Source organism: Lynx canadensis, chromosome X, assembly GCF_007474595.2.
Source record: "Lynx canadensis isolate LIC74 chromosome X, mLynCan4.pri.v2, whole genome shotgun sequence".
In the NCBI taxonomy this organism is placed as follows: domain Eukaryota; kingdom Metazoa; phylum Chordata; class Mammalia; order Carnivora; family Felidae; genus Lynx; species Lynx canadensis.
The window spans coordinates 19,508,465-19,532,355 of NC_044321.2; the positions used below are offsets into that span (position 1 = coordinate 19,508,465).

The 23,891-nt window shown below is 42.3% G+C and overlaps 1 protein-coding gene across 8 annotated transcripts in view; it reads right to left on the reverse strand.

Annotated features, from left to right (window-relative positions):
• Positions 1–8,064: 8,064 nt before the first annotated feature.
• ACOT9 (acyl-CoA thioesterase 9) overlaps positions 8,065–23,891 on the reverse strand; it is a 42,708-nt gene continuing 26,881 nt past the window's right edge. For all 8 annotated transcript variants that reach the window (XM_030305177.1, XM_032592092.1, XM_030305171.1 and 5 more), the window contains 10 exons: positions 20,007–20,090; positions 19,254–19,357; positions 13,207–13,280; positions 11,058–11,125; positions 10,217–10,328; positions 9,964–10,054; positions 9,702–9,787; positions 9,195–9,282; positions 8,887–9,037; positions 8,065–8,435 (listed from right to left, as the gene is read on the reverse strand). In XM_030305177.1, the coding sequence (XP_030161037.1) occupies positions 8,347–8,435; positions 8,887–9,037; positions 9,195–9,282; positions 9,702–9,787; positions 9,964–10,054; positions 10,217–10,328; positions 11,058–11,125; positions 13,207–13,280; positions 19,254–19,357; positions 20,007–20,090 (947 nt within the window). In that variant the 3' untranslated portion in view covers positions 8,065–8,346. The remainder of the gene's footprint in view (positions 8,436–8,886; positions 9,038–9,194; positions 9,283–9,701; positions 9,788–9,963; positions 10,055–10,216; positions 10,329–11,057; positions 11,126–13,206; positions 13,281–19,253; positions 19,358–20,006; positions 20,091–23,891) is intronic.

The window sequence follows — 23,891 nt, forward strand, 5'->3', positions numbered from 1 at the left end:
ATTTTTATAGTTGGGGAAAGTGAAGTTCAGATAAATTGATTGCCCAAAGTCACACCACTAGCTAGCATAGGTAGAATCAGATTTTGAACCCAAACAGGCTAATTCTAGTTTCTGGGGTCTTAACACTCTATTGTGGCTCACTTCTTTATACCTTTGAGGGTGGCAGGAAAAAACAAGTTGTGATGTACACTCACCTTCCATAGCATCTGGGTAGGGAGAGTTGACCCCAGAACTCACTGTTCTGTACGACACGAAGCCCTTTAGAACAGCCCATTCATCCCTTACTTCCTCTAAATTCACGTTTTCAATGTGTACCAAATCTATATGTAACAATATGCTTATATAGTTTAACAAAAGTTGAATCCCTAAATGTATGTAGCTGGCTCTTCGCAAACGACCATATATAAAGCTGAACTCCAGTGCTACTTCCATCATCCCACTTACCACCCCACTATGGCAAAGACCGTAGTGTAATTATCTGTATATGTGCTGTGTAGTTACAGGAGCTGGTACCAAAGAGACTGCCTCATCTGGCTTCCATGCTAATCCCCTCTCGACACACAAAAAGCCCCTCGCTCCCCGAGGTAGGCCATCACTAAAATTGAAGGTATTACCAGCCTCCTGGCTGAAACTCCGGAGTTCTGTCATAAATGGCAGGTGACTAGTGACGGGTATTTGGACGTGGACGTGGACACCCAACTGCCAGTTATAACCCTTTGCTAAGTATGTTCTAAATGCTAGTTTACCGTTGAAATTTTAGAAGCCGGCCTATTAGTAAAGTTGAAGACTGCTAGTACTTTGGTGTCTAGACAGGTTTATGATAGTCTTGTCAATCCACTTTCAATACAGTTGGAATCCAACCTTTTTTTACAGCGAGAAAGCATGAGTGGGGGAAGGGGGAAAGAGAGAGAATCTTCAGCAGGCTCCATGCTCAGCACAGAGCCCGATGCGGGGCTTGATTCCGCGACCCTGGGATAATGACCTGAACTGAAATCAAGAGTCAAGTGCTCAACCCAGCCACCCAGGCTCCCTGGAATTCTTGATATTTCCTCTTTCCAATTAGAAAATTAGAAATTTTTACTCCTGGAATACAGCTGTATCTTCTTGATTACTAATTTCCATTCCATTAATAGTTTTCTAGCTACGTATTCATTTTAGGTATGTTTACAAGGAAGACAATTTAGATACATTCCAAAAAGCCAGCTATTAAGTGTTTCATTCAGCAACTTTTGATCATCTACTCTATATACTTGGCACTTACCAAGTAACCAAAGACAAGTTTCTGCCCTCAAGGAGCTTAGCATTTGACTAGGCAGGTGCTGAAAGTGTAGCCATTTCACAAGTGAAAATACATCCTGACTCGGCACTTTCGTGTTAACTGGGTAATGTAAATAGCCTGACAAACATAGCAATAAATATGCACTCCTCTTCAATGCCTTCTATAAACTATCCCTTCAAACAGCTGACTTCTGAAAGTCCACAGATCCAAAATTATATCCTTAAAGATGATCTCGTGTGACCATTTACAGAAGACAAGAAAAACTGTTCAGAAAGGAGAGTCCCCTTGTTCTACTGGAAAGGATGGGCCCCGGGCCTGACTGGGATGTAGCTACAGGGCACCTGTTCCCGGAACATGCAGCTGTTCTCAACTGCCTCCAGGGGACATGGTAATGTCCACAAATGTTTTTGGTTGTTACAACTGTGGGAGTGCCACTGGCGTCTGTGGGTAGACGCCAGGAGTACTACTAAACATCCTACAGTGCATGGGACAGTCCCCAGAGCAAAGAAGTATGTGGCCTGAGATGTCAATAGTAAGGTGAAGAGACTCTTCTCTAGAGACAGCTGCCAACTGATTAAAGAAAGGAGACCAGTGTAGTTTAGTAGCTGCCTGTGCGGCACAAGAGAACGTGCCCTAACACATAGGGGCTTATCCAAAATAATAGGTCAAGAGGTAGCTTCAAGTTTCTGTGAAATACACTGGGCAATGTCTTTTCAGACCACTAATACATAGATGACATCTATAATTCCCCGCTTCTGCCTCAAATATGTAATCTTGTGTCGAATATTCCCCAGCTAAGCCTTAGCAGTGTTCGGAACTTTACAATGATTGTGGCAGACTGCTCTTTCAGGAGTCTTAGTCCCCAGAATCTCATGCAATCATCCTTCACTCCCATCATTTCTTCTCTGTCCAAGGACATATCTAATGCTACATCCTAAGTTTTCCATCTGTCAGTAGACTTCCAGGTTGTATATTTTATTCTCAAATACATTAACCACTGTTTTATTATTTAATGAGATTTTTGTACCCCACCCCCCCCATCTGGTATCATGGAATGCATCCTTGTATTTCTTACAAGAACTTTCTGACAACACTGAGTTAATGAAAGGTCTTTGAAGAGAGTTGCTACTATATGAATGTGATGAAATGTGTATTTCAGGTAAATAGATCTACAAAGGTCTCCATGTGAAAGGAGATATACAAATATACATACACACATACATACATAAATCTATAGATACACACATATACACTTCTATAATTTGTACCTAGCTTTTAGAAGGAAGAAAATGTTTATCATAACTACTATGTATTTAGTCTTCAATAGCAAAGCAACTGTTACCAGTTCCATTATTTAGGTAATGCAATTTTGGCATAATGTTATATACACTTACGGAAAATCCTAAACATATATATTATTTTAATGTTAATGTACTTTTGAGAGAGCGTGAGCAGGGAAGGGCAGAGAGAGAGGGAGATACAAAATCCGAAGTAGGTTCCATGTGGGGCTCAAACTCACAAACCATGAGATCAACACCTGAGCCAAAGTCAGACGCTTAACCGACTGAGCCACCCAGGTGCCCCTAAAAAAATATTTCTAAAGATCCACCTTCCTGAGGCTTAAGCTTACAATTTTTTAAATTAAAAAAAATCAAGGGGCGCCTGGGTGGTTCAAGTTGGTTAAGCATCCAACTCTTGATTTCAGTTCAGGTCATGATCTCACAGCTGGGGAAATCCAGCCCCACAACAGGCTCAACACTAACAGCACAGAGCCTGCTTAGGATTCTCTCTCTCCCTCTCTCTGTGCCCCTCCCCCTACTCGTGCTCACACACTCTCTCTCTCAAATATGAACAAAAAAATTCTTCATTAACAAAATCAAAAGACAAGTCCAAACCCAAATTCACCTAAGCCATGCACTTGTTCAAACAGGAAATATTACCTACATGTGTGCAAGATACTTTGCTGGCAATGTGGATAAAAAGATATGAAACAATCCCTTCCCTCAAGGAGCCCAGAGTCTCCCAAATGAAAGCATATAAAAAGAGCATCAAAGTGCAATAAATCCAAAAAATACCTACCAATGGTGGAGGCCCTAAGGGGAGCATGAGAAGCTACAATACAGGGATGAGGGAAGTTCGCATTTCCTACTACTTCACCGAAGGCCATTTCACCTCCAAGTGTACTGTCCTTTTATAAAAAGACAGTACTTGGGACTCTGTCTCAAGAGATGAAGCACTAACTGGTTTTCGTCTGTGATAATCCTTCGGGAGATGGCATGTACTTTACAGGTGATTGGTTAGGGTTAAAGGCGTGTGGCCAAGGCCAGATGAAGGTAAGAAGTGAAACTCATTAACTTCAAGCTATGGCCATTTGTACAGCTCAGTCAGGACATCAGAAACTGGATCTACGAGTTTTCTATTAAAGGTAGTATGCTGCACTGTAACCCAAAGGCCACCAGGTGGCGCCAGCCACACGGAAATGGCACAGCAACTTGCTGTGTCCTAAGACCCTATCAGGCTAAACTAAACTCTCAAATGGCTTTGTTATTGTTGTTTGGGGGTTTTTTACAACTCTAAAGGTAAAACTTCAAAATTCTGATCAACCTAAGTACAGCTCAAGTACACATCTTTATTTGTATTGAGTGTACTCCTTCCATCAATGACCGTGACCCAATTAGTACATTTTACACTGTGACCTAGTACACGTAAATGTATGCACCATGCACATGTCTAACAAGTTTCACATAATACTTACCACTACTAGGCATGATGTGTTATACAGTCTTCTTATAAATGTATATAAGATGTAGGTATGTATATATGTAATCAGGATGAAATAAACACCTGCTGTATCAATACCTTGTCATGTGTAATTTTCATTTTACTTCCATTAGGGTTTTGTTCATTTGTTTTAGCCATCCTATTCCCTCTACTAAAGATGCACAATTTCTGTGACACAAACCAAAATATCTTACCCTTTTTTTGGTTACTTTAATCCTTTCTCTGAGATACTAATTTCTCAATGCCTCTGGATTACTGAATGGTCTTCAGAAGGGCTTTTTTTATATCTTAAATAGGACTTGATTTTTAAGATGATATGCAGTATATTCATTAAAATATTTCACTAACCAAACAGCCGAATCAAGCGAAACAATATAGGCCTAAATCAGGGGACTATGGAATGAAGAAGGTGCCCCTCCTTTTATGGGATGGAAAACAACCTGAAGAGATAAAGCCCTTAGCCCACTCCCAGACCTAGCCAGTGGCAGAGAACCCTAGGCAAGACCTCCCAGGTATGGACATTCACGCCAACACTACTTCACATCACTGCACACTGCCTTCCAGAAACCCGCCCTCTGGGTGAAAGGACCCCCAAATCCACCTCAGATTGATCCCCTTAGATTAAAAGTTTTATGACACGAGAGTCTCATCTAAAAGCAACATGATGAGTCAAGAACGTTAAATCCATATTTGAACTTGCTCAATCCTTTTTAATTCCTCTTTCTGGTTACCTATTTTACAGTAATGCATTATTTGTAGCCCAGGAAAGGGGGGGGGGGGACCATTCACAAGTCGATTCAGAGAGTCAATCACAAATGCAGTGAAAATCTATTCTATAAGGGAACTAAAATCCCAAAACTATTTCACCATCATCTCTCATGGTTAGAGACCTAACTGTATCCTGAGATTACATATATAGTCCCTGTCCCTTTTGCAGCCTCACCTCTCTCTGCAAAATGTGGGTAACAATGCTATTGACCTCCAAAGGTGGCTGTAAGGATTAAATGAGCAAATACATCTGAATGTCATTAGCATATTGCCTGACACATACTAAGACTCCAATATGTTAGTCATACATAAAAGTTCCTTTTTTATGATGATTACACCTTCTCACTGATTATTGCAGCACTTCACCAACATACAAGTTGTCATGGGGTTCTGGAACCAAATAAAGAATCCCTAACTCCTCTCAAATGTTTTTGTTGTAAAGCATAAAACACTGAATTTGAGCTTGAGGCTCTGGCGAGAAACAGAAATTGGTAACAAACTTGTCTTCTCCGTAACAAAATGGAAGCAAATATAAACTACCCTTCACCATCCTCTAATGCACTTCCTTTTGCCTCCCTCTTCTCATGTGTGCAATTTATTACTAGGTATTAATAAGAAAAAAGGACCATGGCCAAGTAAGTTTCACAAAAGCTGATTGAACAAAGTTAAACAGGTGTTCTTACGGACCTACTTTTCAGAGTCTTTTGTAACCTAACATGCTTTAAAAACTACCAGAGGAGGGGTATCCTATGTAGTGTTTCCCAGTGTTACTTGTTAATAAATGTTTATACAAGACTATTTCATTAGCACTAGTATCCGAGGTACCTTCTTTGTCAACTTCCAGGACATCACTGATTGTTCCCGGCACGAAAATGGCTTTGAGAGGCAGGAGGATGGTGTAGTTAGGATCTAAAACTCTGGCTGGCTGCTCTTGGAGCCCTCAAGACACCATTTAAAAAATCCAACCAGCCTGTTAAGAGGTCTGGCCAACCCCCACCCGATTCCAGCCACCCCAGCTGAGGTGCCAGATGTTCCGGCCCCAGACACGCCCCCCGCTGCACACAGCTGCCTACAGCTGCCTAGGTGACTGCAGCCAAGGCCACAGGGACAAGAACTCCCCGGGTGGGCCTGGCCATCCCACAGACTCAAATATGCCTTTAGGAAGATAAAGGGTCTTTCTCTCTGCACAAGCTTATCAAAAAGAAAACTAAAATGTTGAATTCCCTGGGGTGACGGGTGTGGGGTGGGAGGGGAGACTTCCATTCTTCAGCCATCAAGCTCTGGGCTCTAAGAGATGAGAGAAAGCAGATCGTCAAAGAGAACGCGGGTAGCAAAGGGAATGTGCAGAGTATTCAGGTTCCACAAGAAATGGATCCACGGCATCACAAAGGCACACACAACATAGTGCACAGCATATCAGTGTCAATTCTTCTAAAAAACCAGTGTTAAAGACACCATCCTCGAAGACCAACTGAAGAAATGTCTAAGCAAAAAACAAAGAACTTGGTAATAAATGCCTGAAGTAAAATTAGGATGTCTCGGGATGGACAACTCAGTACAAAACCATGTCCAACCCACATTAGGAAATTCCATGCTCAACACGTAATGGTGCTAGGACCAAACACTCACTATCTTTAAAGAGGGACAGAACACTAAATATCTAGAGCCTACTGTATGTCCTTCATATTTCGCTTCATCTCATCTTCTCCAAGTCCTGTATTAAAAATGAAACCCTAAAAAAATTGTTTTAATAAAAATCAAAACCTGTTGTTCTTATCATATCTTTAATGGGAGGGAACAGGTTCTGAGTTAAGATTCTGATATCCATACCTGAACTAGTAATTTAACTAAAAACACAATAAGCAATTTTTTAAAGTTCAATCTTGGCAAAATTCAAAGACAGCCCATTAACAAATATCCTTTTTCGCCTATCAAAAGGGCAAAGATGTTTAAAAAGAATAAAACTTGGCAAACTTCAGGGAAATCGATGAGTAAATGAAGGTCTCCAACTGTTCTAGAAGGTTATGTGAAATGTATATTCAAAGCCTTCAATGTGTGCACACTATTCTGACCTAGGTATCACTTCTCTGCAATTTTCCTAAGGAAATCATTTAAAGGTTAAATATTTTAGCTATTTAGGATATTTACTGGAACCATGCTTAGAATAGCAAGAAAAGTTCTAGAAAGAATCTCAGTGAAGAAGCAAAAAATGTTTAAATGTATAACATATAATCTGTACGACAGCAGACAGTAGGTCTCTTCATTGAACTGCCCTTAACACATTCACACAACTCCCAGAGTCCCCACCGAGTCACAGGTAAATCTGCAAAATGCTGTACTGAAGGGCCCAGAGAAGCTCAGGATGGTGCAAGTACAGTGTGGGGAAACACCTTGCCAGAGAGGACTCTTTTCTTCCCAAAAGCCTGGTTTTTGTCTCTCCCGGACTCAATCGACCTCCCATCCCATCAAGAAAGGAACTTTGTCTTGGCTAGACTCATGAGAATACCTCCCTTTGGGTTCCTAGGTGACACTGTGATCCTGGACACAGAAAGCAGTCCCATGTACTGGTCAAGCGTGCCCTGGCGCCACACACCTCTGAATGCCAGCACCACTGCCTGCCTCTGAATGCCAGCACCACCACTTACTATCTGTGAGACCACGAGCAGGTCACTTAACCTGTCTGTGCTTGAGTGACCTAACCTGAGAGGGTTAGAGAACCTACCTCTAGTGGTGGTGGAAGAAATACATGAGCTAATACATGTCAAGTGCTCAGGACAGTGCCTTAGCACATAGCAAGTGTTCAGCAAGCATAAGCAGCCATTATTGTCACTGTTCCTGTTTTTGAATCAGATATATCCTGGCCAGCTCCGAGTAGAGCGTGAAAAGCTATCTGGTGAACGAAAGAATGAACACATGGTCCTGCGTGTCCTCATACAGATCATCTCTGAACACCTCCTCTTGGTATGGCTTTAGGCTTAAAGCTTCCCACAAATCCTTCCAAATGCCTTACCTTTTGTTCGCTCCCTTCACCCCGACTTTTCATCTGCCTCCTGCCAACAACCAAAGCTGGGAAGGAGAGGCAGGCAAAACACAGAGGACTCATGTAGGGTTGATGGGATTTAGACAATACAGGGGAACTGCAGCGTCAGGCTTAAGGGATGCCCTCCAAATACCTTGGCAGGAAACTGCACATACGGATAGCTTGTGATAAGCTTAAGAAAAGAAACGTTTCCAACTGCATATAAAGGCATTCTGCCCTCATTTCTTTACCACACAGGAGGTGACATGGTAGGTTTCTAATTTAAATTGTCTTGAGAGTGTTTATTGTTTAATAACTCCCTCTTCCTCCGCCCCACCCAGCCACTCTCTTGTTCTGCTTTGCTGATCATCCTAAAGGTTGAAGACATTCTTCTTCTCAACAGAGGATGAGAATAAAGACTGAAACCAAAACACTTGATCGGGCTTGCACCGGGTACTATGCCACCGTGGAGGGCTGCTCTTAAACAAGCATGGTTTTCCTAGGGCTCCACAAGGTAGTCCTTTCTCAAGTTCGCCGGTACACTCATGGAGTTGAAATGCCGCTGCCCATCTAAATACAACATGGACTCTGAAACACAAAAGAGAGAACCATGGAGAAGCCCATGGCACCTTACAAAATCATTGTACGGACAGCGAGGCTACTTGGGAACACGAGGGCAACAAGGAGCGTGCAAAAATGGCTCTAGGCAGGCCCTGTCGGGCTGGGGGTGTGCAAGGATCCTGAGGGGTGAGCCTCGACTCGTGCCCCTTTCCTGTGGCTGCACCAGTCTCTGACCACCAGTGGCCACTTACAGCTGGACTGACCCTTCACATGGTAGCCAGGTCAGGCAGAGCAGCAACGGCAGCCTGCAGGCCATGAGGCATCCTGGCCATCAGGGCTGCAGACCCTCGAAAGCGCTATCTCCTAGAGATACGTTCTTGGAGCTAAGAGGCGTCTCTATGCTTCCTACAACAATTTAAAAGAAGAAAAATTTCTTTATACGTTCTTCCATTCACTAAGGACAGACATTGCTGCTTACCTCCGTAGGTTCTGGGGAAAACCAAGGGCACTTCTTTTTCTGACATGAACGTGAAATGGAAGACATTGGTGGTCATATGCTCTTTATTCGCAAGAGAGGCCACCTCACTGTGCACTCTGACTTGAATGTAATTGTCCCGAGTAAAGCAAACCTAAGAGAGTTAGACCTGATAGTTAGTCAAGTGCATTAGGAAGGGGAGAAAAGCCAGTCGTAAGAGAAACAGTGGCTTTAGAATTAAAAAAAAAAAAAACCTTCTCTTCTGGGCCCAAGTGATAAAAAATTTATTTCATCCCTCATCGCACACCTACCTGCGAAGAAAGAAACAGCAGTGATCCAACCTCAACGGGTTTCTGAAACATGATATCATCCACTGCTACTACAAACGGTCGGGAACCACTAACAGACAAAGGCAGAATTTGGGTCAACCACAAAATTCAGATGATGTCTATTTCTCCCCTAACAATCAGCTGAAGCAAAATGTGAATGATAAGAGAATAAACCTAGGGAAGGGGCAAATAATCATACTGGTGAGAAATGGTAAGGGATGCCAATGTGACGAGATCACCACTCTATCTTTTCCTTTCTGCATTGTCATCACCTTTTCTCAGTAGGTCTTTAATGCACTGACAAAGTCAGAGCAACAGCCTTTGAAAATGAAGACCAAGTGGAGGTGGTATCAGTGTGAAATTGATTGAAAAACAAAGCACATACCCCAACACATCCAGACTGGCCTAAAATGGTTCATTTCAACGGGGTACTGCAAACTGTCTCTCAGAAGTTGAATACTTTTACTGGCGCCACACTGCCAAACTCACCCAAAGTTACAAGCAGTAGCCCATCCAAGTTCATACGCTTTCCTCATAAGGAAACCGCCAAAGATCCGATTGAAAATGTTCCGCTCCTATAGGGCATAAAATAATTATTAACAAATACAAGCTCATGACCACCCTCATATACAGAACAAAGGAATTAACAATGCCACAGAACAGAGGTCAGTTTGAAGGCGGATCAAATTTTAGATGAGAATCACCAAAGCAAGTTATCCTCTTTAGAAAATTTTTCATAGGCTTACAATACCTGAGGGTGGCAAATTTCCAAGCTCTTCAGTTTTGAATCCTCCATCCACACTGCATGAGGGGGTAAAACTCGACTTTGAAAACTTATAGTCCTGTACAAAAGGAGATTCAGGAAACCCTCTTAATGCCATGATTTTACTGATGAAAGGTAAAATATATGCAAACAACTCCCAAGATGTTGGGGCCCAAGTGGCTCTGGAGAAGGTCAAGGTTTAAATGCTTTCCCAACCTGGAATCTCACCACCCTAACTTACTTTGGATCGAGCGTGCTAAGAAACATCTCATGTATGGTTGTCCTCTCCTCGGCACTGGGAGCCATTTTCAGTAATGACGTGGAGCTGAAGGCAACCCTTCTCCCCTTGTTCACTGGAACACAGGACGACAAGGAGCTACGATCAGGAGGGTCCCACTGCAGCACTGCGGTTCCTGACCTTGGCTGCCTCAGACCCTACAAAGGTAGTATCTCCTGACTTCAAAAAGCCCACCGGAAATTGTACATATATCCCAAAGAAGGCTGCTGAGGCTACATAAAGTGTCCAGCGACTCCCTGCTTTCACACGGAAACTACACTGGCTCAGTGTGAGACCACTTAAAGACCACACTTAGACCATCCAGGGCGCCTGGGTGGCTCAGCTGGTTAAACGTCCAACTTCAGCTCAGGTCATGATCTCACGGTCCTTGAGTCTGAGTCCCCCATTGGGCTCTGCGCTGTCAGTGTGGAGCCCACTTCAGATCCTCTGTCTCCCTCTCTCTCTGCCTCTCTCTAAAATAAAATAAACATTTTAAAAAGTTTTTAAAAAGACCATCCTGAACCAGAGCCCTGACCAGCAGTTATTTCACTAGGATACATTTCCCATTTTACTAAAAATGAGAAAACAAATTTTTGCACTTAACAAATATTGTCTAATCAGGAAAACTGTTAAACTATGGATTCTGGAACCAAAAATAAGGTATTTTTAATTTCAATAAATTCTCAGCATGAGTAAGACTACTTGACTGGTATGAACAGTCCATACATGCTCTTAAATAACCTCTTCTGCAGTACAGCTAGTGTGCTTTGCAGAACTGTATCTTATTATAAACAAATTAATATACATTCTCCTTGTCTAAAGAGTTCTTCTTCCTCTGGGCTTTCAAGGATGAGTGGATTTACAAACGCCGGCCTAAAGAGAAGAAAAGAAAAGAATACAGTTTAAGAGGCTTATAAATACAGTTTTCCCCAGGAAAGGTGGAAGGTGAACAATTTACCCACTGGTTTCCAAGTCTCTGCTGTTTGTTTTAGGTAATGCTTACTCACTGTTTCATATAATAACCCAGGAACAAGTAAGGAGCCCTCTAGTTACAGAGTAAGCTGTATACTAGAAAGTTCCCATTATAAAAAGAACACTGCCTCTCACCAAAAAGTTTCCCCTGATTGTCATAATGAGGAAACAGTCAAAAATATGCTGTAGAATATTCTACAGGACAACTGGCCTGGACCCTTCCAAAAATGTCAACGTCTTCAGAGATAGAAAATGGCAGGGGGACGCTTTAAAAAAAAAAAAACAACATAATAACTACATGCCATACATGATCTTCGATCAGATCCTGACCCAGGGGAAAGAGCTATAAAAGATATTTTAGGGACAAATGGCAAAGTTTGAATATGGATTGTATATTAGATAATATAACTGTCTCACTTAAATTTCTTGGATATAATAAAGGCATCGAGGCTGTGTAACAGAATAACCTTATTATTAGGAGACAGATGCTGGACTATCCAGGGGTGAAGTAGTCTCAAACTTACTTTCAAATGATTCAGGGAAAGAGTGTGTACATGTGTGTATTTATAGAGAGAGGGTAAGACAAAATATCAATTGGTGAATTGAAGGTGAGGGCTCTCTGGGTGCTCACTGCATCATTCTACTTTTCTGAAGGTGGCAAATTTCTCAAAAGAGAAAACAGATAAAGGGGGGGGGGGTGCTTTCACTGTGGTAGAATCCAAAAATTTGATGAAACAACAATGGAAACAATGGGAGAGAAATTTTAAATAATGCCACAGGGCCGGAAAGGAGTCCCCCACCCAGGGCCAGCCCCTAGGACCCACAGGCCTGCCCAGCCCAGTGGGAAAGTGAAGAGTAGCATTCTACACTCACATCTGTTTGACCTTAACTCACTCTTCCAAGGCAGTTTTTCATGAGGCAGCAAAGATTTCTCAATGAGGACCCCTACCTCAAGTTTCTAATACAAATTAGATTCCCACAGGCCCCCAGACTCTGTCCTATACCAAGAGCAATCCTGTACTATTTCCTCCCAGCCCAGCACCCACCCCCCACAGTTCAACAGTTTTTTCCCCCCGTTCAAATGCCTTTCCGGGTGACTGCTGTTAGGAACCAAGAATTCAACTTAAGGGGAAAAAAGTATGAAGCCAAATAAGTTAAAATCTGTAAAGTTCAATCTGACTTGGAATTGATGGTAGATTAACTCACGAGGTCCGATATTTGTTGCTTTTTAATATACATCCTAACTCTGTCCACTGAAAAGGCTTAGAAATAATGACAAATGAGTAGAAAATATAGTTCTAGTGCCCAGATTCTGGTCTCTAAATACCAGTACTCACTAAGAGGAACCCCAAGACTCCTCAGAGAAATGGCTGATTCTGGGCCTGAGGAAGAAAATGTGTAAAGTGAGCCCAAGATATCCCACCATACCAGAGAACAGGAAGACTGGTGGGGAAATGTGAAACAAGTTTACTCCAGGAGCCAGCTTACAGGAGCTCCCACTGCCCAAACACAGTACGCTCTGAGCATCAAGAACAATGGCTGCAATTTACTGAAATACATTTACTATTAAAATCCATGAATTCATTGGGGCGCCTGGGGGGGGCTCAGTCAGTTAAGTGTCCGACTTTGGCTCAGGTGATGATCTCACGGTCTGTGAGTTTAAGCCCCGCATCGGGCTCTGTGCTGACAGTTCGGAGCCTGGAGCCTGCTTCACATTCTGTGTCTCCCTCTCTCTCTGCCCCTCCCCTGCTCACTCTGTCTCTCGCTCTCTCTCTCTCAAAAAAAAATAAACATTTAAAAAAATAAAATATAATAAAGAAAATAATACACTTTTAATAAAGAGATGAAGCAAATACGGCAAAAGTGTTAAAACTTCTAAGTCTAGGTGATGAGTATATGGAAATTTCATTAGAGTCTTCTCTCCAGTTTTGTGTTTCTTTGAAGTCTTCCAAAATAAAGAATTAGGAAAAAACAGCAATTACCCTTGATTTTCAGAATCACGAGCCACCATTACAAAGGTTGCATCCAAAACAGGACAAAATTCATTGCCGTGTAACTAAAGAACAGTGGAAAGAAAATACAGACATAAGAAATACATTTAACAAGAAGACCTATGACAATTCTAACAGATGTCACATATGCTTTGGAAAGGGCTGCAATTAGAAAAAGAAAAGTGCTGGGGCACCTGGGTGGCTCAGCAGGTTAAGTGTCCGACTTCGGCTCAGGTCATGATCTCACGGTTCGTGGGTTCGAGCCCCGCAACGGGCTCTGTGCTGACAGCTCAGAGCCTGGAGCCTGTGTCAGATTCTGTGTCTCCCTCTCTCTATGCCCCTCCCCAACTCATGTTCTGTCTCCCTCTGTCTCAAAAATAAATAAACATTAAAAAAATTTAAAAAAAGAAAAGAAAAGAAAAAGAAAAGTGCATCATTAACCACCATCTGCTGAGTTGCCAGACACAGAACTAAGCTCTGGGTGGGAATGGAGCAAGACCATGAAGGCTGTGGTCTTGGAAAAGGAGAAAGACACCCCAAAATTCAAACAGTACACCATGCGAGAAGGGCTGGGATGGACATGACCTACGGGCTTTGGAAGTGTGCGTGACTGAGACTCAAGGGCAAGGGTCACAGAGGGACCCTCTGCATCACCGTCACTTAACTGTCCTGCATTATGCAAAGTTCTGGCTTTCTTGAGGCCTACTTATCCTCACAATGGCACACAAAGCCAGGTGAAGTGCCCACCGCTCTCATGGACATTAGAATATTCAGGTAACTTCAGTATGCCAGCTACCAGCACACGTTTGTGCCCCCTTAGCTGAGTGTAGGGGGCTCCCAAGAAGGGGTAAGGATCACTGGTCATTCCACGTAATGAGTGAAATAGTTACAACGTACAAGCCTTTGAGGCTTTGAGGTATTTCTTCATCCTCTAGGAATCAGTACTTCCAGGGAAGTTATATCATAAAGTCCTATCATAAGCTGAGGGCATACTAGGCTCACTCTTCGACAAACCTCCTCACTAGTCCTCCTCGCTGCTGTCTGTTCAGGCCCACATCACCTTCCCCCTCAACCTTCTTCCCACATCTGCTCTAAGCTTGCTGGCAATATATATAAAGCTCTCCACAACAGAGTCCAGATTCCTCTCTGCTCACCAAACACGCCCCTCACACGTGCAACCTTTCCCTAAGCACACCTGACAACTTGGAGGTCTGGAATGTACTGTGCTGTTGAACTCCTCCCATCCATGCCTGAGCCTGGGCCTTCCTCACAGCCACCTTCCTCAAGACACTTCTCCCCACCCCTGCCCCCTCCCCAGGCAGAGGTCGTCATCCCTTCCTTGGTTTGCCACCAGAGTGGAAACAAAGTCCTCCCTGAAAGTGGTACTCAATGTAACAGAGATGGATACTACTCCCACGGGAAACACTTGGAAATGTGCAGAACTGGTTTTGGTTGTCACACGGCTTGAGGGACATCACTAGCCGGGCAGGGGTAACCAAGTTGCTAAACACCTCACAGTGCGGGGGACTGTCCTGCATAACTAAGAATTTTTCCTACATCCAATGCCAGTAGTGCCTCTGTTGAGAAAAGCTGCATGATACTTAATATACTACAGATCCTCCTCGACTTACAGCGAGGTCACATCCCCACAAATCCATCATAAATTGAAAATATCTTAAGTCAAGAATGCATTTAATACACATAAACTACAGAACATCACAGCTTACCTAGCCTACCTTAAACACGCTCAGAACACTTATATTAGCCTGCAATTGGGCAAAAGCATCTAACATAAAGCCTCGTTAATAACAATGTGTTGAATATGTCAGGGAACTTATTTAATACTGTTCAGAGAGTATAAAACAGAAAAGCCATATGGGGACAGGCAGGTTGCAAGTGCGTCAGTCCTCTACCCTCCTGATGGCGTGGCTGACCAGGAACTTCAACTCACTGCCACTGCCCAGCACCACATATCACCAGCCCAGAAAAAGATAAAAATTCAAACTTTAAAGTACACTTTCTACTGAACACTCTTTCACAGCATCATAAAGCCAAAAAATAGGAAGTCAAACCACCCTAAGTCAGGGACCATCTGTATATCATAATCACCGATTGCAGCACGCTTTCCTTGAGGACAAAGACCATTTTTACTCACATTTGTATGCCTAGCACTTAGCACAAAGACTGGCAGATAGAAGATAATCAATGATTGATGATGTATATGAGTTGAGGCAGAAAATTATCAAGCACTGCTAGAATGTAAACTGTAAGAGAATGAAACGTTGTTTAGCTCACTGCTATACACTGAGCACAGAACACACATTCGATAAACTGCTAAGTGAATGTTAAATGAATGGACACGAGGAAGTGGGCTAGGTGACTCAGACCCAGATGCTGCTTATGTCAAGGAGCCTACAGTGTAGTCGAAAAGAAAAGATGTGTTCATATGCTGCTTTGCGGAGGAGAAGAGCAGGTACCAGGAGAAAGAATCAGAAGTCATGGGGAAGGAACAGGCGCTATGAGCTGGAAGGATCGGGGAAGGATTGAGCATAAGGTGGCCTGGAAGCAGAGGTAGAATACGAATGTGTGGAGCCAGAACATGAGGATTTCAGGCAAGAAAAAAGAATAAGCAATGATACTCATCCTACTCACTCACTGTTTACATTATGGTTTATTATAATGAACACCTACTAGTGCCAAGCATCAAGAATGCAAAATTGAGGGGCCCCTGGGTGGCTCAGTCGGTTAAGCGTCCAACTTCAGGGCAGGTCATGATCTCTCAGTTTGTGCTTTTGAGCCCCACATCGGGCTCTGTGCTGACAGCTCAGAGCCTGGAGCCTGCTTCAGATTCTGGCCTCCCTCTCTTTCTGTCCCTCCCCCTCGCTCTCTCTCTCTCTCTCTCTCTCTCTCAAAAATAAACAAACATTAAAAAAAGAATGCAAAAATGAGTAACTCCCTATTCTTTGAATGCTCAAAATGTCCAGCAGCAAGCTCTAAGAAGGTATAGGAATGATAAGTCAGAGGGACTACAGTTGTAAATTTAGGCAGGTGGGAGCTAGTTTGTGGAGCACCTTAGATCCTAACTAGTCAAAAGAGTTCAGACTTTAATCCACAGATAATGGTCACTGAAGGGTTTGGAGAAGGAAAGCAATGTGACTTAAGATTGCCTTTATAAGATCTAACTCATAAAAATCTGTACAATTAACAGAGAGAGCAAAGACTAGAGGCAGGTAGACTATTAAAAGACAGTTAAGGTACTCACAAAGGAGGCAGTGAGGCCTTGAATGAAACACAGAGGCCGAGAGGAAAGGGAAGAAAGAACTCTCTGGTGGGTTGCTATGGGTGATGAATTTGCAAGACTTGGCAAAAGGCTGTATAGGAAAGGACGAATTTAAAGATATGACAAAGGTTTGGACCCAGGGCAGCAAAGGGGGAAATGGAGGAGGATCAGGATTGGGAAGGAAGCTGAGGTACTCAGTTTGTCACACACCTGATTTAAGGTAGCAAGAGCACGTGTAGGAGGAGAGATAAAACAGGCGTGCAGAAAGATGAGTCTGAAGGTCAAGCCCAGAAAATATTTGGGACCACCTCCATAGTAATGATAATAAATGAACATTACTGTCAACATTTGATTAGTGGTTACTGTGTGACAGGCAATGTACCAACTAATTCCTATGGTTAGGTTGTTTTTTCATTTCATGCTTACCACACAAAAAAACATGGTACTATTACTGTTTCCACGTTACACTTGAGAAAATGCAAACTCAGAGAAGGTAAGTAATTTACCCACATTCACATGGCTGATAAGCAGCAGAGTTGGGATGTGAACCTACATGTACCTAAACCAGAGGCAAAGCACCTACCGCCAAGCTTCCTATCTGGAATAGAAAGGATCACTCAAGTCTTGAGTTACTAGTCAAAATGGTCAATGAGAAATACAAACTTAAAACAGAAGTTTGTACTTGTCTGACAGTGATTTTCATTGGCCCTCTCCCCACAATAACTCCTGTAACTCTTTTCAACCTATTTGGCCCAGATTCAAATTACCTTGATTCCTATGGCAGGAATCTGAGCAGTCTAGGAATCAACCATGAAGATTAAAAAATGCAGATAGGGGCCGCCTGGGCAACCCAGTCAGTTAAATGTCCAACTCTTGACTTCGGATCAGGTCATGATCCCAGGGTGGTTGCATCAAGCCCCGAGTTGTGCTCCTTACTGGGCATGGAGCCTGCTTGAGATATTCATTCTCATTCTCTCTCTCCCTCCCTCCATCTCCCTCTGCCTCCTCTCCCTCCTCCTCTTCCTCCTCCTCCTCGTCCTCCTCCTCCTCTCTGCCCCTCTCCACCCCTCAAAACAAATAAACTTAAAAAAAAAAACAGTGTGGACTAATCATAGCAGCATCCCCATCATGCTTAGTGTGTTTTGTTCTAACAACAGTATTACTGTCAGCTATGACAACATGGAACTTAAAGAATCCAACTGCTTACAGAGAGCCCCAAATAAAAAACTACTTAACTATTTTGACAAAAACTTTAGTTACTGCAGAACAAGCTTTAGACTTTTTCCAAAAGGTGAAGTACTTCATAATTCCAGAAGAGAAAAAGTCTATCTGAATAATGAGCCTACTAAATACTCTGACGTAACTGAAGAAGTCATTCTTTTTTTTTCCTTATTTTTTTTATTTGAGCATAGTTGGCAAGGTCACATTAGTTTCAGGTGTACAACACAGTGATTCAACAAGTTTATACGTTATGCTGTGCTCACCAGAATGAGTCATTCTTTTTTTTTTTTGAGAGAGAGAGAGAGAGAGAGAGAGAGAGAGAGAGAGAATTCCACGCAGGCTCTGCACTGTCAGCACGGAGCCCAAGGCAGAGCTCAAACTCAACCGCAAGATCATGATCTGAACCAAAGCTGGCAGCTTACCCGAGCCACCCAGGTGCACCCAGAATGAGTCATTCTTAAATAAATTTTCACAATGAAACGTGGGACATACTCTGAATTATCTGATTTCTGTGCTATTATCCTCTTTGAGGTACTTGTTTCTTGTCAAATTTCTTCATTTCTTTATAACAGCTACTCAGAGTTCTGCTCCTTAGTGGGGCTGTTCCTAACTGCTACCTTTAGTCTAAGTGACTGTTATGGGCTGACTTGTGTCCTCCAAAAATATATGAAGTCCTACCCCTTGGTACCTCCGAACATACCTTTACTTAGAAATAGGGCCGTTTCAGATATAATCAGTTAAGATAAGGTCATATTGCAGTAGGGTGGGCCCTTAATCCCGTATTACTGATGTCCTTATAAGAAGAGAAGAGGGGCACCTGGCTGGCATGCAACTCTCGATCTTGGGGTCATGAGTCTCAGCCCCATGCTGGGCACAGAGATTATTTAATAAAAAAGAAGAAGAAGAGGAGAGACACAAAGACACAGACACCCAAGGGCGAAAGAGCACGTGGCAATGGAAGCCGAGATCAAAGCGTGCAAGCTGCAAGCCAAGGGATACCAAGGACTGCCACCAAACCATGAGAAGATAGGAAGAAGCAAAGAAGGATTCTCCCCCTACAAACTGTAGAGGGAGCATGGTCATGCTGAAGCCTTGATTCTGGACTTCTGGCTGCCAAACTGTGAGATAATTAATTTGTTATTTTTAGCCACCCAGTTTGTGGTACTTTGTTCCAGCAGCCCGAGGAAACTAACACAGTGACCAGTAAGTACCATTCGTGCCTGATGTAACTCAGACTTTTGTGAAATTCTCTGGGGCAAAACCAGAAATAAGCACCTTGACATGTAGCCATATATGATTTGAAAGTAATAAACAATGAACCGAGACACCAAACAAAGTGTCAGTCTTTGTCCAGGAAGAACACATTAATAACCCACCATCTGCATGACATGAATTTTCAATTCTTTTTCTAGAACTGGTGAGCTATATACCTGTCATAGGTATAGCATAGGTAAAAAGCATAGGTAAATATGCTTTTCTTTCACTGGACTAACTGGTTGTATTGGAACAAGCCAGCAACCTTTAGACGAATACATACCTGAAACATTTGCATCTTCACTTCCATGGATGTCTTCCCAACCCAGCTGACATGGCCACTGAACTTGATGTCCTGTTCTGGACTTAAGCTCGTCTTACACATATCTGCGAAACAGAAAGTCAATCTGAGTTCAAACCACACCCCAAATTTTCCGTATTACAAAAGGAAAATTTCATTTTATATTCTGGCAAATTCCACCACTTTTCCTTTTTTCTTTTTTTTTAGTCTTCAAAATTAAAAAGAACGTTTTTGACATACAAAAGAGAACTGTATACCTTTTTGAAAAATGTAGACAATGCAAAGAATATAAAAACTAAAACTGGAGGGGCGCCTGAGTAGCTCACTCGGTTAAGCATCTGACTTCAGCTCAGTTCATGGTCTTGCAGTTGGTGGGTTCAGGTCCCACACTGGGCTCTCTACTGATGGCACAGGGTCTGCTTTGGATCCTCTGTCTCCCCCTCTCTCTGCCTTTTCCCCACTTGCACTCTCCCTCTCAAAAATAAATAAACATCGTGAAAATAAATAAATAAACAAACATTTTTAAAACTAAAAAAAATAAAACTGCAATTATGCAAAACCCTTCCACGCCAAGATCATTTTAATAAATATGTATTTTAGTATATACCATGAGACATTTTCATACGCATATATACATAAAAATTTTTCCTTAAAACGAAAATATTTCCTCTAATTTCAATAATCTCTTGTGATTACTAAGAATTCTAAGTATCCACAGAAAATAATATTGCTTACCAATCTTGTCCACCAGGGCTGTAACTATAGACAGAGGAGATGCCTTAGCTGAATGAATCTTGGTGTGCATGTAGCAAATGAGAACTGTAAGAAAAAAGAAGAGAACCAAAGAAAGGAAAAGCAAGATTATTGCTCAACATTTACAACTGAATCCCTGAATCCATAAAAAGTCTTATCTTGTTTTGAAGACCCAACCCCCCATATCCCACTAGCAGCCTTATCCTAGGTCCAAAGACTTCTACACATTGAAGAGATTTGGGGATCTTCTAATCTGACTACCCACTCAATTTTAGATTTGGTCAAGAAGCCGAAGTCTAAAGCCCAAGCCCAGCAGGTGACCCATCACCACTCCACAGAGACACACTGCCTCAATTAGAAAAAGAACCCAGCACATGAGTCCAACAGCATCAAACATCTTCATAAAAAAGAAACAAATCACAAGGACTCAACTATCTATTTTCCCTCTGACTCCTTATGAAGCAACCATTTCACTTAGAGTTATTCCTCCTTCCTCCTAACACCTTTGACTCCTACACCACCTTGAGACTCTCTGTATACTTGCCATATTTTAATAAGCTAAGCATGCTTCTGTGCATTTAAAGTTGTATTATACTCCCATGTTTAGTGGCCTCCCTGCTTCCCCCATGATTCATTCAAATTTGTATCTTCAGCCCTCAGGACATGGGTCTGCACCCAATAAATATTTGTTAAGTGACAAAAAAATCCTTCCATCCATGCACCTCCTAACAGATGCACTGGGGGAACAAGAGGCTAAAGGCAAGAAAGTCCACTTAAAGCCTCTGTGGCACCCATAGAATAAATCATATGTGGCTGGCCTATGTCAGTATCGATGGAAAAGAAGAGAATATTTTAATAATCTCTTCAATATGTTAATAATCTCAGGTCTCTAGCTTGCCTGACTGAAGATGGTACACTATTCACTGAAAAAGAGAATAGAGGAAGAATAAAATGGACTATTTTCAAAATGTTAAATATGAGAAGCCTAGGGCATATCCAAATGGAGATGTCCAGTAGGCGACAGGGCAAAGTGATCTGGAACTCAGAAAAGCAGGGCAGGAAATGTAGGTTCCTAAGTATTCCACATACTGATAACAAGTGAAGCTCTGGGAGTGTACAGATAAGCAAAAAAAGGGGGGAGAAGACAAAACCCTGGGGATAACCAACATTCAAAAGATCACTAGGAAAAGAGGAACCTACAAGGGAGATAGGAAAGGAACAGCCAGAGAGGTAGAAGTGTCACAAAGCCCAAGGATGAGCTCAACAATATTTATCAGGAACCACAATAGGGTCAGGTAAAACTTGAAAAGCACCCATTAGATCACAAAATAAGGGGGAAAATGGAGAGCTTGGCAAGAGCAGTTCAATGGCTCTGAGGAACAGAAGCCAGCAAGAGTGAGAATGAGAAATAAACAGGAAGTCAAGATACAGAGGCAGTAAGAGCAAATGACTTTTTCCAACTCTTTCCATAAAGTTAGCTCTGAAGTGAAAGAGAAAGATAGTTTGACAGTGTTCTAAGGGAAGGAGATTTTACCTACTTTCCATTATAAGATGGAAGAGCCTTGAATATGTTTAGAAGGTGAGGGAATGTGAAGCTGAGAAACGGCTTGCGATATGAGAGAGAAAGATTAGGTGATAAGGCAAGTTCTTTAAAGAACTTGAAGGAACAGAATCAAGTGGAGAGGTGAAAAGAATGGCCATCAACAGGAGGCAATGAGGAAAAAACAGGTTAATGCCAAGGGAGTTTGTGTATTTAGGGACACCTAAGTAAACAAAAGTCAAGAGTGTGTGTGTGTGTGTGTGTGTGTGTGCGCGCGCGCACGCGCGCGTGTGTAGTTTTTGTTAAAACGCCAATAAGAATGTTTAACTGAATTTATTTAATCTGAAGAAACATGCAGCTAGGTATAAGCCTAACAATGGACTCATTTCTATATTGTAGAAGTCATTAGACCCTTTCTTTAAACCCATTCCCAACAGTTCAGTCCAAAGGTCATTAGTGAGAGCAAGCAAGGTAGCCCAGAGTAAGATGCTAAAGCCCAAACAGGGCCAGAGGACATAAAGAGAGAAGGCAACAAAAGCGATGGCCCAGCATGTTGCAGCTTGAGCACAATGAGGAGGGTGACCCAGCAGAACAGGACCTGGTATGAATCCCAGTGAGGTGAGGGGAGCATCCATGAGAGGCTAGGGGTGGCAGAGATAAGAAATGAGCTACATACAGGGGGACCTTACCAAATAAGTAAATAGATTTAGAATAATGGAGCCAGCTGGAAAGAGGAATTACAAACATGAAAAGGGGGAAATGAATGAAACTGTGGTGCTGATCCAGAATTGCAACTGCCAGTGTGAGCCCATGGTCTTCAGAGATGGATAAATAGACATAGATATAAATTTATGTGCATGTGCAAATATTCTCCAGCTTGTCCACTGAAAGAACATGGGAGCAGTGACACCCCAGCAGCAGTGACCACTCCCAGTACCCCTATCTTGGTTTCTAATTACCATTCCCCATCAAAAAGAACCAGAGCTCCTTGGAGATTTGGCTGATTCCAGGACTGAGGCAGGGAAAGTACAAATGAGCCTAGGAGGTCTTATTGTGCCAGAAAGTAAAGAAGTGCTCAAAGAATGATGGGGACACATTAAAAAAAAAAAAAACAGAAGTCAGCTTGAAGGGACTGGGACAGTCCCGGCACAATTTGAGCACCACAAGAGATGACAGCGACATATTACAATCCATTCAATAAAATAGGAATCCTTGAGTCCATACTGATTTTAAAATAATACATTGGAAGTCTGAGAAGGAATGGAATGTTTATAAGATCTGAAATTACCTGCCAACCAGGTACTTATTAATTACAAAGGCGCAAAGAGTAACTTTACAGTGAAGAACCCTGACATACACTGCCTTCATCAGAGAACCAAAGTTAACATCCCAGTAATGGGACAAATGAGAATTATGCACCAGTTGATGAGATGCAATAAGAACACATCATCCCTTCTGTGATGTTCCTGCCAAAGGTGCATGTCTCAAATCCCATCTTGGGGAAGCATAAAATAAATCCAAATTGAAAGAAATTGTACAAAAGAACTGGCCTATAACCTTCAAAAGTATTAAGGTCATGAAAGTCAGAGAAATACTGAGGAGCTATTCCTGACACAACAATTAAATGCAACATGTGATTAAGAAATGGATCCCTTCTGGGGCGCCTGGGTGGCTCAGTCAGTTGGGTGTCCGACTTCGGCTCAGGTCATGATCTCACAGCTCGTGGGTTCGAGCCCCGTGTTGGGCTCTGTGCTGACAGCTCAGAGCCTGGAGCCTGCTTCAGATTCTGTGTCTCCCTCTCTCTCTGCCCCTCCCCTGCTCACACTCTTTGTGTTTGTCTCTCTCTCAAAAATAAATAAACATTAAAAAAAAAAAAAGAAAAGAAATGGATCCCTTCTGCTACAAAGGACCACTGGTGAAGGCTGAGTTGCGTCCAAGAATCAAACAGTCTAATGTATCAGGGTTAACTTCCCAATGTTGACAGTTGTATTGTGGTTAGGTAGGAGAATGTCCTGGTTTGTAGGAAATACTGTTCTCTCACATGATTCAAAGAAAAAGAATTCTTTGTACTGTACAAAGAACTTTTCCAAAAACTTAAGACTTTTTGAAAAGTTATTAGAAAGAAGGACTACTCGGATTATAACTGTTCAGCAGGAATCTACATTTTCAGGAAAAAAATTATGACAATTCAGAGGCAATAGTTGCCCTTCTTTTACTGCTCTTTTAGAATGTCCTCATCTGGGCAAGTTAAAGAATTAAAAAGGCCCTTTCCAGCCAAATGATTCAATATATAGCTATAACTATCTATTTAGAAATACTAAAATAAT